Below are 14647 nucleotides of genomic sequence, written 5' to 3'. Positions count from 1 at the left end.
GTTTTCTTGGCTGGGCAATGACTACCACGATAGGATCCCCACAAATGCTGGCTAATGAGGAGAGACTTTCTAACGAGATGCACGCACTGAAGAACCGGTCCGAGCAGAATGGGCAAGAGCAACAGGGTCCCGTTAAGAACACTCAACTGCATGGCCCTTCTGCAACCGACCCGGAAACTACGGCCACCCAAAAAGAATCTCTAGAAATGGTACCGAAAGATACAAGTGCAGCGACTATGACAAGTGCGCCTCCGCCAGCGTTGCCGCATGTTGAGATTAATCAAGTCAGTCTGGCATTAGTAATAAGGAACTTGACGGTATTTACAATGAAGGAACTTGCTCAGTACATGAAAACTAATGTTCACACCCAGGCAAATGAGCCTAACTCCGCAAAGAAAATACGTTTCTTACAGCTGATTATATTCCTAAGGACACAATTTTTGAAACTTTACGTGCTTGTGAAATGGACCCGTACTATAAAACAAAACAACTTTCACGTACTAATCGATCTGTTGAACTGGTTTAGAACGACTAACATGAATGTCAACAATTGTATTTGGGCTTTGAAAAGCAGTCTAAACTCTATGACCAATGCTAAATTGCCCAACGTGGATTTGGTCACCGCTTTGGAAGTTTTGAGTCTTGGGAGGCCAAATCTACCTACACACAACTTTAAATTAAGCGGTGTCAGTAACTCTATGGATATGGTAGATGGAATGGCCAAAGTTCCCATTGGATTGATTTTACAGAGATTAAAAGATTTGAACTTGACTGTCTCAATAAAAATTGCATTAATGAACATTCCTAAACCATTAAACAGCTATCATATCAAAAACGGTAGAATCTACTTTACTGTCCCTAATGAATTTGAAATCCAGTTATCGACTGTTAATAGACAGTCCCCTCTGTTTTTTGTGGATTTAAAATTGTTGTTTAACACGGAAGCTGAACAAACTGTTTCAGCAGTTACAGAAGCTACTTCGACTAACGGCGATAGTGAGAACAATGAAGAAAACTCAAGTTCCAACGGAAATAACCTTCCTTTGAATAAGCCAAGATTAGAGAAGTTGATCAATGAAATTCTTTTGAAAAGTAATGATCCATTATTATCCCTATACAATTTTCTGCACAAATACGTGTTGACATTACAGCTATACATGGTTCATAGAGAGTTTTTAAAGCTGGCCAACGGCGGTAAATTTTCCAAAAGTAATTTGATCCATAACTATGACTCTAAAAAAAGTACAATTACAGTTAGATATTGGCTGAATGGGAAAATGGACAGTAAGGGTAAGATCACTATTGGCATTCAAAGAACAACAGAAAGTCTTATCTTAAAATGGGACAACCAGAGTGCATCAAGGGCCAAAAATATGCCTGTAATTTATAACAATATTGTATCTAATATCGAAGGGATTTTGGATGAAATTATGTTCAATCATGCTAGAATCATCAGATCGGAGCTGTTGGCAAGGGATATATTCCAAGAAGACGAAGAAAATTCGGATGTTCTATTATTTCAACTCCCTACCACATGTGTTTCCATGGCGCCTATTCAATTAAAAATTGATTTATTGAGCGGGCAGTTTTATTTTAGGAATCCTACTCCACTATTATCAAATTACGCGTCAAAGATAAATAGAGCTGAAGGTCCAGAGGAATTGGCAAGAATACTACAGCAGCTGAAACTGGACAAGATTATTCATGTTTTAACCACCATGTTTGAAAACACGGGATGGTCATGCAGCAGGATTATTAAGATTGATAAACCAATCAGGACTCAAGTGAATACTGGCGGCGAAAGCGTTGTTAAAAAAGAAGATAATAAATATGCTATTGCTGGTAACAGCACTACTAATAGTGATGTTTCCTTGTTATTACAAAGGGACCTATTTATCAGACTACCACATTGGCCGCTCAACTGGTATTTGATTTTATCGATAATATCCTCTAAAACATCATGTGTGGTGGAAAAAAGAATCGGTAAAATTGTCTCTCAACGTGGGAAATGGAATCTCAAATATTTAGACAATTCCAACGTGATGACTGTCAAATTGGAGTCAATAACATATCAAAAAATTATGATATTGCAAAGAACTATTTTAAACAGAATTATAAACCATATGTTGATCGATTCTTTGAACCAACTAGAAATTCGCAATAAGATTTGTTCTTCTGAAATGATCAACGAGCAAAAACTACCTCAATATATTATCCAAGGAAGTAATACTAATGATAACATATCAATAATAACTCTAGAATTGGAGTCATTTTTGGAAGGTTCAAAAGCGCTGAACTCCATATTAGAAAGTTCCATGTTTCTGAGGATAGATTACTCCAATTCCCAAATACGATTGTATGCTAAATTTAAAAGAAACACAATGATGATTCAATGCCAGATTGATAAACTATACATTCATTTTGTACAAGAAGAACCGTTAGCCTTTTATTTGGAGGAGAGTTTTACAAATCTTGGTATAATAGTGCAATATCTAACCAAATTTAGGCAAAAATTGATGCAATTGGTTGTACTAACGGATGTCGTGGAAAGATTGCACAAGAATTTTGAGTCCGAAAACTTCAAGATAATTGCATTACAACCGAATGAAATTTCCTTCAAGTATCTCTCCAATAATGACGAAGATGATAAAGACTGCACAATAAAGATATCAACGAATGACGACTCTATTAAAAATCTGACAGTTCAACTATCACCTTCAAACCCACAACATATAATTCAACCTTTCTTAGATAATTCGAAAATGGATTATCATTTTATTTTTAGCTACCTACAATTCACGTCATCCTTGTTTAAAGCTCTAAAAGTAATTCTCAATGAAAGAGGGGGCAAATTCCATGAGAGTGGAAGTCAGTACTCCACTATGGTGAACATTGGGTTGCATAATCTAAACGAGTATCAGATAGTATATTATAACCCTCAGGCAGGCACTAAGATTACAATATGTATAGAATTGAAAACTGTTTTGCATAACGGCCGTGATAAAATTCAATTTCACATTCATTTTGCAGACGTAGCACACATAACCACGAAATCTCCCGCCTATCCAATGATGCATCAAGTGAGAAATCAAGTATTTATGCTGGATACTAAGAGATTAGGTACCCCAGAATCTGTCAAACCCGCAAACGCATCACATGCCATTCGTTTGGGCAATGGCGTGGCTTGCGATCCCAGTGAGATAGAGCCTATCCTAATGGAAATCCATAATATCCTCAAAGTGGACTCGAACTCAAGTTCATCTTAGAGCGAATAAAATGTCACCGGCGCTACTATCCCTTAGGAGATTGTAACCCCTCTCCTGAATTAATTCAAAATAAAATTGAAAACTGTATAAGTATATACATAAATATATCCATACACACTAAAAAGACATATTCATACTGCCTTGAGGATAGAGAACACCATTGAGCATGACTGACTTAACTACACAAGAAGCTATTGTTCTAGAGCGACCTGGTAAAATCACCCTAACTAATGTCAGCATCCCAAAGATTTCAGATCCTAACGAAGTAATCATCCAGATCAAGGCGACAGGAATATGCGGGTCAGATATCCATTACTATACCCATGGAAGAATAGCCAATTACGTGGTAGAATCACCAATGGTGCTGGGACATGAATCATCAGGAATAGTGGCCCTCATAGGTGAGAACGTCAAGACACTTAAAGTAGGAGATAGGGTGGCACTTGAGCCCGGAATACCTGACAGGTTTTCACCGGAGATGAAAGAGGGCAGATACAACCTGGACCCCAATTTAAAATTTGCTGCGACACCTCCCTTTGATGGGACCTTGACAAAGTATTATAAGACCATGAAAGATTTCGTCTATAAACTTCCTGATGATGTGTCATTCGAGGAAGGAGCACTAATAGAGCCATTATCAGTGGCAATCCATGCTAATAAATTAGCAAAGATCAAGTTTGGAGCCCGTTGCGTCGTCTTTGGAGCTGGGCCCATAGGTTTGCTAGCCGGGAAAGTAGCCAGTGTCTTTGGTGCTGCAGATGTTGTTTTTGTAGATCTATTAGAAAACAAGCTGGAAACGGCTAGGCAGTTTGGTGCCACCCACATCGTCAACTCAGGTGATCTCCCACATGGCGTTACTGTAGATAGTGTTATAAAAAAAGCAATCGGCAAGAAAGGTGCTGACGTTGTGTTTGAATGTTCTGGTGCAGAGCCTTGCGTTCGAGCAGGCATCGAAGTCTGTAAGGCAGGTGGAACGATCGTTCAAGTTGGAATGGGACAAGAGGAAATACAATTTCCCATCTCGATCATTCCAACAAAAGAACTGACATTCCAAGGCTGTTTCCGATACTGTCAAGGTGATTATAGTGACTCCATCGAGCTAGTCTCTAGCAGAAAACTCTCGCTTAAACCATTCATTACACATCGCTATAGCTTTAAGGATGCTGTCGAGGCATTCGAAGAAACAAGCCACCACCCGTTAAATAATATCAAGACGATCATTGAGGGCCCGGAATGAAGGAAAGAAAATGTAACTTTTGGCATCCAAGATGCACAATACATTTGATTTTTTTTATATGTCTTTTATATATATATATATTAATATGATAACTTTGCATTATTATTGTGGGGATGGAACTTCACAAGCGGCCGAAATTTCCAAGATGAAAATATCTAAAAAACGAGATTTAATAAAGGAGATTGAAACGGAAGAAGGTAGAAAGCACTGCAATATATCACCAATATGAGTGTCCAGAAAATGATGTGGGTGCCTCGAAAAATGGTTGGAGGTAGAATACCCTTTTTCACATGTTCAAAAGTTTTTTCAGGTTTCTCGAGAAGGTCTTTTCATGAGAGTCCACTTGCTCGTTCTACATATGAAGAAGAAAAAGTTTTGGTGGATGAAATCAAACAAAAACTTACTCCAGACGATATTGGAAGATGTAATAAATTGCGTAACATAGGTATATCTGCTCATATTGACTCCGGAAAAACTACTTTCACTGAACGTGTTCTGTACTATACAAAAAGAATCAAAGCCATTCATGAGGTTCGTGGTAGGGATAATGTTGGAGCCAAGATGGATTCTATGGATCTTGAAAGGGAAAAGGGTATTACTATTCAGTCTGCCGCTACTTACTGCTCTTGGGATAAAGAGGGCAAAAACTATCATTTCAACTTGATCGACACTCCAGGTCATATTGATTTCACTATCGAAGTGGAGCGTGCTCTTAGAGTACTAGACGGTGCAGTTCTTGTTGTTTGTGCTGTTTCAGGTGTTCAATCCCAAACTGTGACCGTGGATCGTCAAATGCGTAGATATAATGTTCCAAGAGTAACTTTCATCAACAAAATGGATCGTATGGGTTCAGATCCCTTCCGTGCAATAGAACAACTTAATTCGAAACTAAAAATACCTGCTGCTGCTGTACAAATTCCTATCGGATCGGAATCAAGCTTATCTGGTGTCGTTGATTTGATTAATAGAGTTGCTATTTACAACAAGGGTGATAATGGTGAAATTATAGAAAAAGGGCCAGTGCCTGAAAATTTGAAGCCATTAATGGAGGAAAAAAGACAACTTTTGATCGAAACACTTGCTGATGTGGATGATGAAATGGCAGAAATGTTTTTGGAAGAAAAGGAGCCTACCACGCAACAAATTAAAGATGCTATTCGCAGATCTACAATTGCTAGGTCTTTTACACCAGTTTTGATGGGATCCGCACTGGCAAATACTGGTATTCAGCCCGTTTTGGACGCTATTGTAGACTACTTACCTAATCCCTCTGAAGTGTTGAATACAGCTCTAGATGTGAGCAACAACGAAGCCAAGGTTAACTTAGTTCCTGCGGTGCAACAGCCATTTGTTGGATTGGCATTCAAATTGGAAGAAGGCAAATATGGTCAATTGACTTATGTTCGCGTATATCAGGGGCGTTTAAGAAAAGGTAATTACATTACAAATGTAAAGACTGGTAAAAAAGTGAAGGTTGCAAGATTGGTCAGGATGCATTCTAGTGAGATGGAAGATGTTGATGAAGTTGGCTCAGGTGAAATTTGCGCTACTTTTGGTATTGACTGTGCTTCTGGAGATACATTCACTGATGGTAGCGTTCAATACTCTATGTCATCCATGTATGTTCCAGATGCTGTTGTCTCGTTATCGATTACGCCAAATTCAAAGGACGCATCGAATTTTTCGAAGGCTTTGAACAGATTTCAAAAGGAAGACCCTACATTCAGAGTGAAGTTCGATCCTGAATCTAAAGAAACAATTATTTCTGGGATGGGTGAATTGCATCTGGAGATTTACGTTGAAAGAATGAGACGTGAATATAATGTGGACTGTGTCACGGGTAAACCGCAGGTTTCCTATAGAGAATCTATCACCATCCCGGCAGATTTTGATTATACACATAAAAAACAATCTGGTGGCGCTGGTCAATATGGTAGAGTTATCGGTACCTTATCTCCCGTGGATGACATTACCAAAGGCAACATATTCGAGACCGCTATTGTTGGTGGCCGTATACCGGACAAGTATTTGGCTGCATGTGGTAAGGGTTTTGAAGAAGTATGTGAAAAGGGACCATTGATCGGTCATCGTGTTTTGGATGTTAAAATGCTAATCAATGATGGTGCTATTCATGCCGTGGATTCTAATGAATTATCATTCAAAACAGCTACTATGTCAGCCTTCCGTGACGCCTTCCTGAGGGCACAGCCGGTGATCATGGAACCTATCATGAATGTTTCAGTAACATCGCCAAACGAGTTTCAAGGTAACGTCATCGGTTTATTGAATAAATTACAAGCAGTAATACAGGATACCGAAAATGGTCATGATGAATTTACATTAAAAGCAGAATGTGCCTTGAGCACGATGTTCGGTTTCGCCACCTCATTAAGAGCCTCGACTCAAGGTAAAGGTGAGTTTTCATTAGAGTTTAGTCATTACGCTCCAACAGCGCCCCATGTTCAAAAAGAATTGATATCTGAGTTCCAAAAGAAGCAAGCGAAGAAATAGTCAAGTCCTCATGGGCAAAACAGTCTTGTAAATAACAAATTCCAATAAAAAGGAATTAACAAAAGGCAGGAAATAAAATTAATATACACACTAATTAAGTAAATTTAAATAAAAAGATCTTTCTGTAAATACACGAATGAAAAGAAATTTTGAAGAATATCATTATCTAGGAGGTATAAGTATCATCCGTCTTAATTTTATCCAAAAGATCCTCTATCTTAGGGCCCATCAAGGGCTGGCCTGTCCTTGTTCTTTGAGTCAATTTCTTCTTTCTATCTTCTCTCCTCTGAAATTTTTCCTTCGAAACTCTGATTCTTTCCAATTGCTCGTTTCTTTGCTTGTTTAATTCATCTTTTTGCATTCTCTTTCTTTGTTTCTTGATCTCCTTCTTCTCGTCTAGTTTCTTCTTTCCCTCTATTGCCCTGGCTTCCTTAATCTTCCTTACAGATTCTTTTGCCACGGTTTTTGGTTCCTTTTCTGGTACGGCATACCCTTCATCTTTTAAAGCTTTAAGGTATTCCTTTCTCAGTCTAGTTTTCTTTGTAATACTTCTTTGGATCTCCTTAACCTTATACTCCCTCGTAAACTTCTTTCTATTTTGATTTTGCTTGGCTGTACCCATATTGATTTTGCTCAGTTGCTTACTTGACCACCTTCCTGTATCATTCTTGTGAAAGCACTTTTAATACTATCGCGATGAGGTTTGATTTTGAAATTTTTCATTGTTTGAAGGAAAAGTAACTTTTCGGGCCAATAGAGAAATAAAAATAAAAAATCATGTAGTGTAAGTTAAAGTGGGATTTCTAGGTGACGCTAACGCAGCCTCGATACCCAGGAAAGAGGCCGCAATAGTGTACAAAGCTTCGAATTTAAGTGATTAAGGGTGTTGGAGTATACTGAAACACGCTTTTTGGCCATTATGAAAAGGTGTGCTCCTGCCGTATTAAGAAATTATAATTATAAGAAGGGTATATGGAGTACCGGCGTACCTGATCATATAAGGAAGCTGCTTCGAGATAAATCGACGTCACCATTATGCTCACAGGATGAGAGAAACCTGGTCTCATATTTTATGGCGCGCGGAAGTGTTCCTCTAAAGTCGGTTGGCAGTGGATTAACAAAGAAAGCAACAACATCAATAACAAGTAATTCAGCTACCACAACATTTGAACGACAGTACCTTATAAAGTATCTTTATCGGCACCAGGCCTATGGGAACGTTATAAAAATTGCACAGAAGTTTCTTTATACCACTATTGGTTCACAAAGATTGTTAAAACAGGATGCCTCATTACCTGAATTGAAAAAGTTCCTTCTCTCTTTATTGATTTTACAAAGAGGTATTCAATTAGATCAGGCAATCTCTGATATCATACAACGGTTTCTATTAACACAAAAGACAATGGTGATAGACCTCATTAACTCGATTTTCTCTAGGATGGTTATAATGAATATGCATGAAGAAGCTGTATATAAATGGGTCAAATGGATGAAACTAGTGAATGGACATTGTGAATTTACGAATTATATGGAGAACAAGATAGTTTTGAGAAACTTTTTATCATTCATGAGGCAATCAAATGTTCGCCCCGATTATTTATCTTATTTGAAAGCAATTCAGCTAACGCAAGGGCCCGCAATAGCGTCTCAATTTGCAACTACGTTGTTGTTCTTATTAACTTATATTAGGAAATTTTCTTCTGCAGAAGCAGTTTGGAATTACAAGTGCGAACATAACCTGCCGATAGTGAGTTCTGACCTGACGTGTATTCTAAAGACGTATTGTCACATGCAGAAGTTTAATTTGGTTTCGTCAACATATTGGAAATACCCTGATGCTCAGCACGACCAAAACCAATTTGATTATCTTTTGGTGGCTCATTCTAGGCTGCATAATTGGGACGCCTTACAACAACAGTTCAATGCTCTTTTCGGTATCGGTAAGCTACCTTCCATACAACATTATGGTATTTTGATGTATACTATGGCCAGAATTGGTGAATTGGATAGTGTCAATAAACTATATACACAGTTATTGAGGAGAGGTATGATACCGACATACGCTGTTTTACAATCTTTACTATATGCACATTATAAAGTCGGAGATTTCGCAGCCTGTTTTAGCCACTTCGAACTATTCAAGAAATACGACATAACGCCTTCAACAGCAACGCATACCATAATGCTTAAAGTGTATCGTGGTTTAAATGACCTTGATGGTGCGTTTAGGATATTAAAAAGACTAAGCGAGGATCCTAGCGTGGAAATCACGGAGGGGCACTTTGCTTTATTGATACAAATGTGTTGCAAAACTACGAACCATTTAATCGCTCAAGAATTATTCAACCTTATGACTGAACATTATAATATCCAACACACTGGAAAAAGTATCTCTGCATTGATGGATGTATATATTGAGAGTAACAGGCCAACAGAGGCAATAGCATTATTTGAAAAACATTCAAAGAATTTATCTTGGAGAGATGGTCTAATTTCAGTGTATAACAAAGCCATCAAAGCTTATATTGGTTTACGAAATGCCAACAAGTGTGAAGAACTTTTCGACAAGATCACAACCTCAAAACTGGCTGTAAACAGTGAATTTTACAAGATGATGATAAAATTTTTAGTTACACTGAACGAAGATTGCGAAACGGCATTGAGCATCATAGATCAACTAATAAAACATTCTGTAATCAAGGTGGACGCTACACATTTTGAAATAATAATGGAGGCATATGACAAAGAGGGTTATCGTGACGGTATAATTAACTTGTACAAGACAATGTCACAGAATAAGGTACCAGCGAATTCCAAAATTTTATATTATATATTGAAGGCCGTTGCCAAAAAAAGCCTACAAAATAATGAGGAAATCAAGGAAACGATTAATATGGTAGAAGACATCATGGAAAATGCTGCCAATGGAACTCTCGACGTTACGTATAACAAACTGCATCCCTCGGTCATGGCATGGCCAATGAGAATGATTGTGAAACATGATAGCCCACAGCGGGCTTTAGAGTTATACAACCGGTACAATGAGCTTTTCTTCAAAAAGCATGATTGGATATCAAATAATAATAAATTTGTGATGATGAGATCATTGTTGGTATTACTAGCTCAAATTGAACAATGGAAAGATTTCGAAACACTTTTCGCTAAATACATGGATCGTATTGAAAACATTGAAAACTTGCCATCATCTACAACGCCAAATATTAAACTAAGAAGCATATTCAGCGGATTGTTCCCTTATAAAGTAAGTCAGTTGATTGCAATGAATAAAATCGATGAGCTGCCATTACTGTGGAAGAAATTGCGAGAAAAAGGTTTTATTTTAGATAATATATCGTGGAACAGCGCTGTAGAAGCGTTATTTAAGGATCCAAGAACCCTTTCGTATGGTATGAAAATCGTTGATGACACACTAATTCATGGGTATAATTTGATCCATAAATTTAGACTATTAACGAAACTATCCGAGGATAAGACGCAGTCCAGTGATAAATCTTGGCCAACATTAAAAATGAAGGAAAAAGAGCCCAATAAATTTCAGCCCAGACTATACTTAAAAAGCGATACATATAACAGTATAATGAGGCAGTTAGACACATATTTGGACGGTATTGATGATTTAAAAACTTTAGAAGATCAGGTACGTGACTTCATATCAAATTACAAGTATTTTATGAAAGATTACTTATTAATGCCAAGAAGCAAGATCAATAAATGGGAACAGATTGAAATGAGACATCTTTCATATTTTAAAGAACTGAGGAAATCTAAGAGAGTATTACCTGTGAGTAAATTCTAGAAATGCATATATCATATTGTATAATCAACTGCATATATATCAAAAAATCATGTAAATAATTAACAAAAATTGAGAGAGCAAAGACTAGTCTAAACTTTGTTTTTATTTTCCACGGTCAGTGTATAGTTGCCTACAGTTTCACCGTAAGTTAGCAAACCTACCCATGGTTGAACATTCCAGTGTAACTTGAAAACCAAATCCTTGCCTTCGAATTTTCCATCTTCAATATCCCAGATAGAATACTTGGATCTTAGATCGTTCACATCAATCACAGCATCATCCTTGCTTTTTATGATCTTATCCCAAAATGTTACCTCACTTGTTATTTTTTCAGTACTGTTATACTCAGCAGTTAGATAGACAAAAACTTGCTTTGTATTCCAATTGAATAGGGGAGTGAGATCTGTATTTAGATCAAATTTAATTTTCATATTTTCCTTTGCCTTGCCTCTCTGTGAGCCAAAATATCTACTTGTTCTAACATTTATTAAAGTTTTGACGTTATCGATATTACTAGGTACTGAGAACGCGTTATTATTGATTAATTGATAGTATGAGGATGCCATGATGAATACAACCATTACAATTCCCATTGAAAAGGCCTGGTTCGATACATTCTGGAATCTTTGGACAAAGGAGAACATTGTTCTGGAGAAGTGCGGCAATGCTAGCTAGCTTTGTGGGTCTTTGTCTCAGTGGAACTTAATAGGCTTAACAATCAACTTTTTTCTCCACGTCTACCGACTGTCATGAAATTAGTCGACCTTCGTTCTGCGCCTTTGAAATGAAAAATTTCAACGTAATTAAAAAAAGATAATAGATGAAAAAAAGGTAGTATTCACGTGTGGCTTCAAGAAGACACCAAAGGCAGTGGTCTAAGTTTGTGTTGGTAGAATGGCTGGCAAAGCAGGGAGGAAACAGGCTAGTTCAAATGCAAAAATAATTCAGGGCTTATACAAGCAAGTCTCTTTGTTTTTAGGAATGGCTATCGTACGTCTATTCATTTCACGTAAGGTTACAATTGGCCAATGGATTAAGCTGGTGGCTTTGAACGTTCCTATGTTCGTTGCTCTGTATATCATTGTGCTATCCGGTAAGCCCAAATATGATGGCAATCGCGTAGTAAAACAAGGTATAGACTTGAACGACAATACAAATTTGATATCATATTTTTTTGATTTGATATATCTATCACTTTTTGGTAACATTGGTATTATAGCTTTCAGGACATTCAAATTTTGGTGGTGTCTACTATTGTGCCCCATCTATGCTGGTTACAAGTTATATGGCCTCAAAAACATGTTCATGCCTGGCGCTCAACAAACTCAGGCAGATAATCGCTCAAAAAATGCTAATGAGGGACAATCCAAATCCAAAAGGCAGATGAAAAGGGAGAGGAGGGGTGAAACTGACTCTAAAATTAAGTACAAGTATCGTTAAACAAAGCTTTTCAAACGTTTTTGAAATTTTTTGCTTTCTATAGAGGAGTGTGAGTATATACAAAATAATATTTAGATATACTTAAAATGAGCATGCTACACAGGTATCTTCCAAAACACTGTCATAACGAAATTCTTATAGCCGTTCCATAAACGGGAACAATATGGGGGCAAAGTACGGCTGACATATGCATCCAACCTAAGGACATATTGTTTAAATATCTGCCTCATAGATTCACTTTGTAGGTACCTTAATTTGAAAAACCATACATAGGTTAGTCCTGCCAACATTGTACCCACTACCTCAAACGACACGTTTGCTCTTCTTACCAACAACAAGAAAAAATTGAAGGGCACTAAGAAGAGGCCCACACGTAGGCCGCAGATAATCTCAAATACTTGCGCCATCTGTAAGAAAAATCCATTGTAGTTTTGGATGAATACCGTTATTTTGGAGTTCAACAAATTTTTCAAATTAAGTGGTATCAAAGGCAAAAATGGCAAAAGGTTTTCCTTAAAATAGTTCAGGAAGTGAAAGATTGAAAAGATAACGGGACTGTATAACGAGCCGCTGATTATGATGTTAAACTGTGATAAGAGAAAAAGTATGAATAGCATGGCAAAATACTGCAAATTATCCAATTTCTTCATCTCTTGGCGCAAAAGCGTAAAATTGAACTTTAACTGGTCACTTTTGAAAAACTGGTAAAGAACGATGGCATATGTAACGGATATGTAAAATAATGATCTTCTATAGCATGACAATTGGTTTTGTTTGGACGTGATTGAAAGATGAAATTGTATAAAGTTAAAGATGGTTAAAAAATGGCCTATAAACCAATAAAACTGGGGTTGTTTTATTCTTGATTTGATAATGGTGCCAAATGGTGCCATGGGACGATTCCTGGGAACGGTCATATTGTTTTGTGCTAATTTTTTTTTACAATTATTCGAAATGAGTCTTGTTTGATCGTGGCCCCTTCTTTATTTCTGATTCCAAATCGAATTTTCAACTCTCTTATTAATATTTTTTCGGTGTGGATGAGAAGAAAAAAAATTTTTCTAAACTCTTCGAGAAAAGAACAATGAAAAGAGAACAGTAAAACGTCATAAAGCCTGTTAGTTCTTGACATAAAGACGGTAAAAGAATCGCATGTTTTCCAATGGAATCGAGTAGTCGAGTTTTGGGTCCATTCTATACCAAATACTGTCGTTCTCGGATACTAGTGACCATGGACCTGTCGTTCCCTTGTCCTTTCTATTGCCTACTAAGATAGTATCGATAAGAAATTGGATTGGGAACTTCTTGTTGTTGATGGTAATGTGAGAATAGCTTCCTGCACTCTCTAGTATGAGAAGATGGCAGCCTGGGGCACAGTTCTCGTTTAACCGTTGCAGAAATTTTATACTCTCCACTTTTTTCTGTGTAAATAGTTCATTTGTAGTAAAAAGTAGAGTTATTAGGTCGAGGCCTTGATATATCTTGATATCTTGTGGCTCTGTCATTTGTAGGCAGTCCTTGTGGGTAAAGTTGACGTTAAATGACTCTGCTTCTGAATCACCATATAGCCATTTCGACTTTATTGTAGCTGTTAGCTTTTCAACAACTGTGGACCAGTCGGCGATATCTACTAGTTGTATGTTTAAATTTCTAGGCTTTTTGTTTACTTCGTTGTCTATTTTCAAAGCAGAGGCAAATTTAGACGAAAAATCTCTCGATAAAGTGAATATGCTCGCTAATGCAACCAGCTCACCACCAGCGCCGCCACCTATGCAGAGCACATTTGAGTCCTTGTCATCAATTTCGCATCTGATAATCTTTAGAAGCTCAGGGAAATGTGCAAATACTGATGCGTAACTTGTTGCTCTGGACGGTGACCAACGACAACAATATGCTATTCTTTTCGAGTCGTTATTGAAAGCAGCATTGTAATCTCTGTTATAAAGGTCAGATTTTACCGCCTGTATTTGTTCAGTTAACGGTGACTTTTCATTGTCTTGATCTTTTGGATATAGCTCTTCTAAGAATGTTATTTTAAAAAGATCGATTATTTCCTGTGGTGGAAGCGTTGATTTATTGTGAACGGGCAATTGGGCCACTTTTTTAGGATTCATGTTAATTGGAAACTGAGAAGAGTAATGATATTGTGAATAAATTGGTATATATTTAAAATATACTGAAGAAGTTAAAAAGGCAAAGCGTCTCATAAGCAACATCAAAAACGTGCAAAAAGAGACCCTGCGATGAGATGTACTCTAATTCAGAAAGAGAAAAAAAAAAAAAAAAAAAAAAAAAATAAAAATGCACTAAGGGCCCAATGGATTTCTTTTTTTGATATTGAATCATTCATTAAACATATTTATTAGGTTTAGAAGA

At 37.1% G+C, this 14647-nt stretch overlaps 9 protein-coding genes across 9 annotated transcripts; 5 read left to right on the top strand and 4 right to left on the bottom strand.

Annotated features, from left to right (window-relative positions):
- Positions 1-17: 17 nt before the first annotated feature.
- Positions 18-3266, top strand: RGR1 (Rgr1p; the record flags this gene model as incomplete). The annotated part of the gene is made up of 1 exon (NM_001181958.1): positions 18-3266. The coding sequence occupies one exon, from the start codon at positions 18-20 to the stop codon at positions 3264-3266; it is 3249 nt and encodes a 1082-aa protein (NP_013172.1).
- A 166-nt stretch (positions 3267-3432) lies between these two features.
- Positions 3433-4503, top strand: XYL2 (D-xylulose reductase XYL2; the record flags this gene model as incomplete). Its single annotated transcript, NM_001181957.1, has 1 exon — positions 3433-4503. One exon carries the CDS (start codon positions 3433-3435, stop codon positions 4501-4503), a length of 1071 nt encoding a protein of 356 aa, NP_013171.1.
- A 225-nt stretch (positions 4504-4728) lies between these two features.
- On the top strand, positions 4729-7014 carry MEF1 (Mef1p; the record flags this gene model as incomplete). Its single annotated transcript, NM_001181956.1, has 1 exon — positions 4729-7014. One exon carries the CDS (start codon positions 4729-4731, stop codon positions 7012-7014), a length of 2286 nt encoding a protein of 761 aa, NP_013170.1.
- A 166-nt stretch (positions 7015-7180) lies between these two features.
- On the bottom strand, positions 7181-7636 carry FYV7 (Fyv7p; the record flags this gene model as incomplete). Its single annotated transcript, NM_001181955.1, has 1 exon — positions 7181-7636. One exon carries the CDS (start codon positions 7634-7636, stop codon positions 7181-7183), a length of 456 nt encoding a protein of 151 aa, NP_013169.1.
- Positions 7637-7933: 297 nt separating this feature from the next.
- On the top strand, positions 7934-10831 carry PET309 (Pet309p; the record flags this gene model as incomplete). Its single annotated transcript, NM_001181954.1, has 1 exon — positions 7934-10831. The coding sequence occupies one exon, from the start codon at positions 7934-7936 to the stop codon at positions 10829-10831; it is 2898 nt and encodes a 965-aa protein (NP_013168.1).
- Positions 10832-10920: 89 nt separating this feature from the next.
- Positions 10921-11475, bottom strand: SPC3 (signal peptidase complex subunit SPC3; the record flags this gene model as incomplete). The annotated part of the gene is made up of 1 exon (NM_001181953.1): positions 10921-11475. The coding sequence occupies one exon, from the start codon at positions 11473-11475 to the stop codon at positions 10921-10923; it is 555 nt and encodes a 184-aa protein (NP_013167.1).
- A 250-nt stretch (positions 11476-11725) lies between these two features.
- Positions 11726-12271, top strand: SND2 (Snd2p; the record flags this gene model as incomplete). Its single annotated transcript, NM_001181952.1, has 1 exon — positions 11726-12271. The coding sequence occupies one exon, from the start codon at positions 11726-11728 to the stop codon at positions 12269-12271; it is 546 nt and encodes a 181-aa protein (NP_013166.1).
- A 95-nt stretch (positions 12272-12366) lies between these two features.
- PER33 (Per33p) lies at positions 12367-13188 on the bottom strand (the record flags this gene model as incomplete). Its single annotated transcript, NM_001181951.1, has 1 exon — positions 12367-13188. One exon carries the CDS (start codon positions 13186-13188, stop codon positions 12367-12369), a length of 822 nt encoding a protein of 273 aa, NP_013165.1.
- A 201-nt stretch (positions 13189-13389) lies between these two features.
- BMT6 (25S rRNA (uracil2843-N3)-methyltransferase) lies at positions 13390-14487 on the bottom strand (the record flags this gene model as incomplete). Its single annotated transcript, NM_001181950.1, has 1 exon — positions 13390-14487. The coding sequence occupies one exon, from the start codon at positions 14485-14487 to the stop codon at positions 13390-13392; it is 1098 nt and encodes a 365-aa protein (NP_013164.1).
- Positions 14488-14647: the final 160 nt, after the last annotated feature.

This window comes from Saccharomyces cerevisiae, chromosome XII, assembly GCF_000146045.2.
Source record: "Saccharomyces cerevisiae S288C chromosome XII, complete sequence".
NCBI classification, from domain to species: Eukaryota; Fungi; Ascomycota; class Saccharomycetes; order Saccharomycetales; family Saccharomycetaceae; genus Saccharomyces; species Saccharomyces cerevisiae.
Note: the sequence above shows the minus strand (reverse complement) of the source record. Positions and strands in the feature narration are given on the sequence as shown.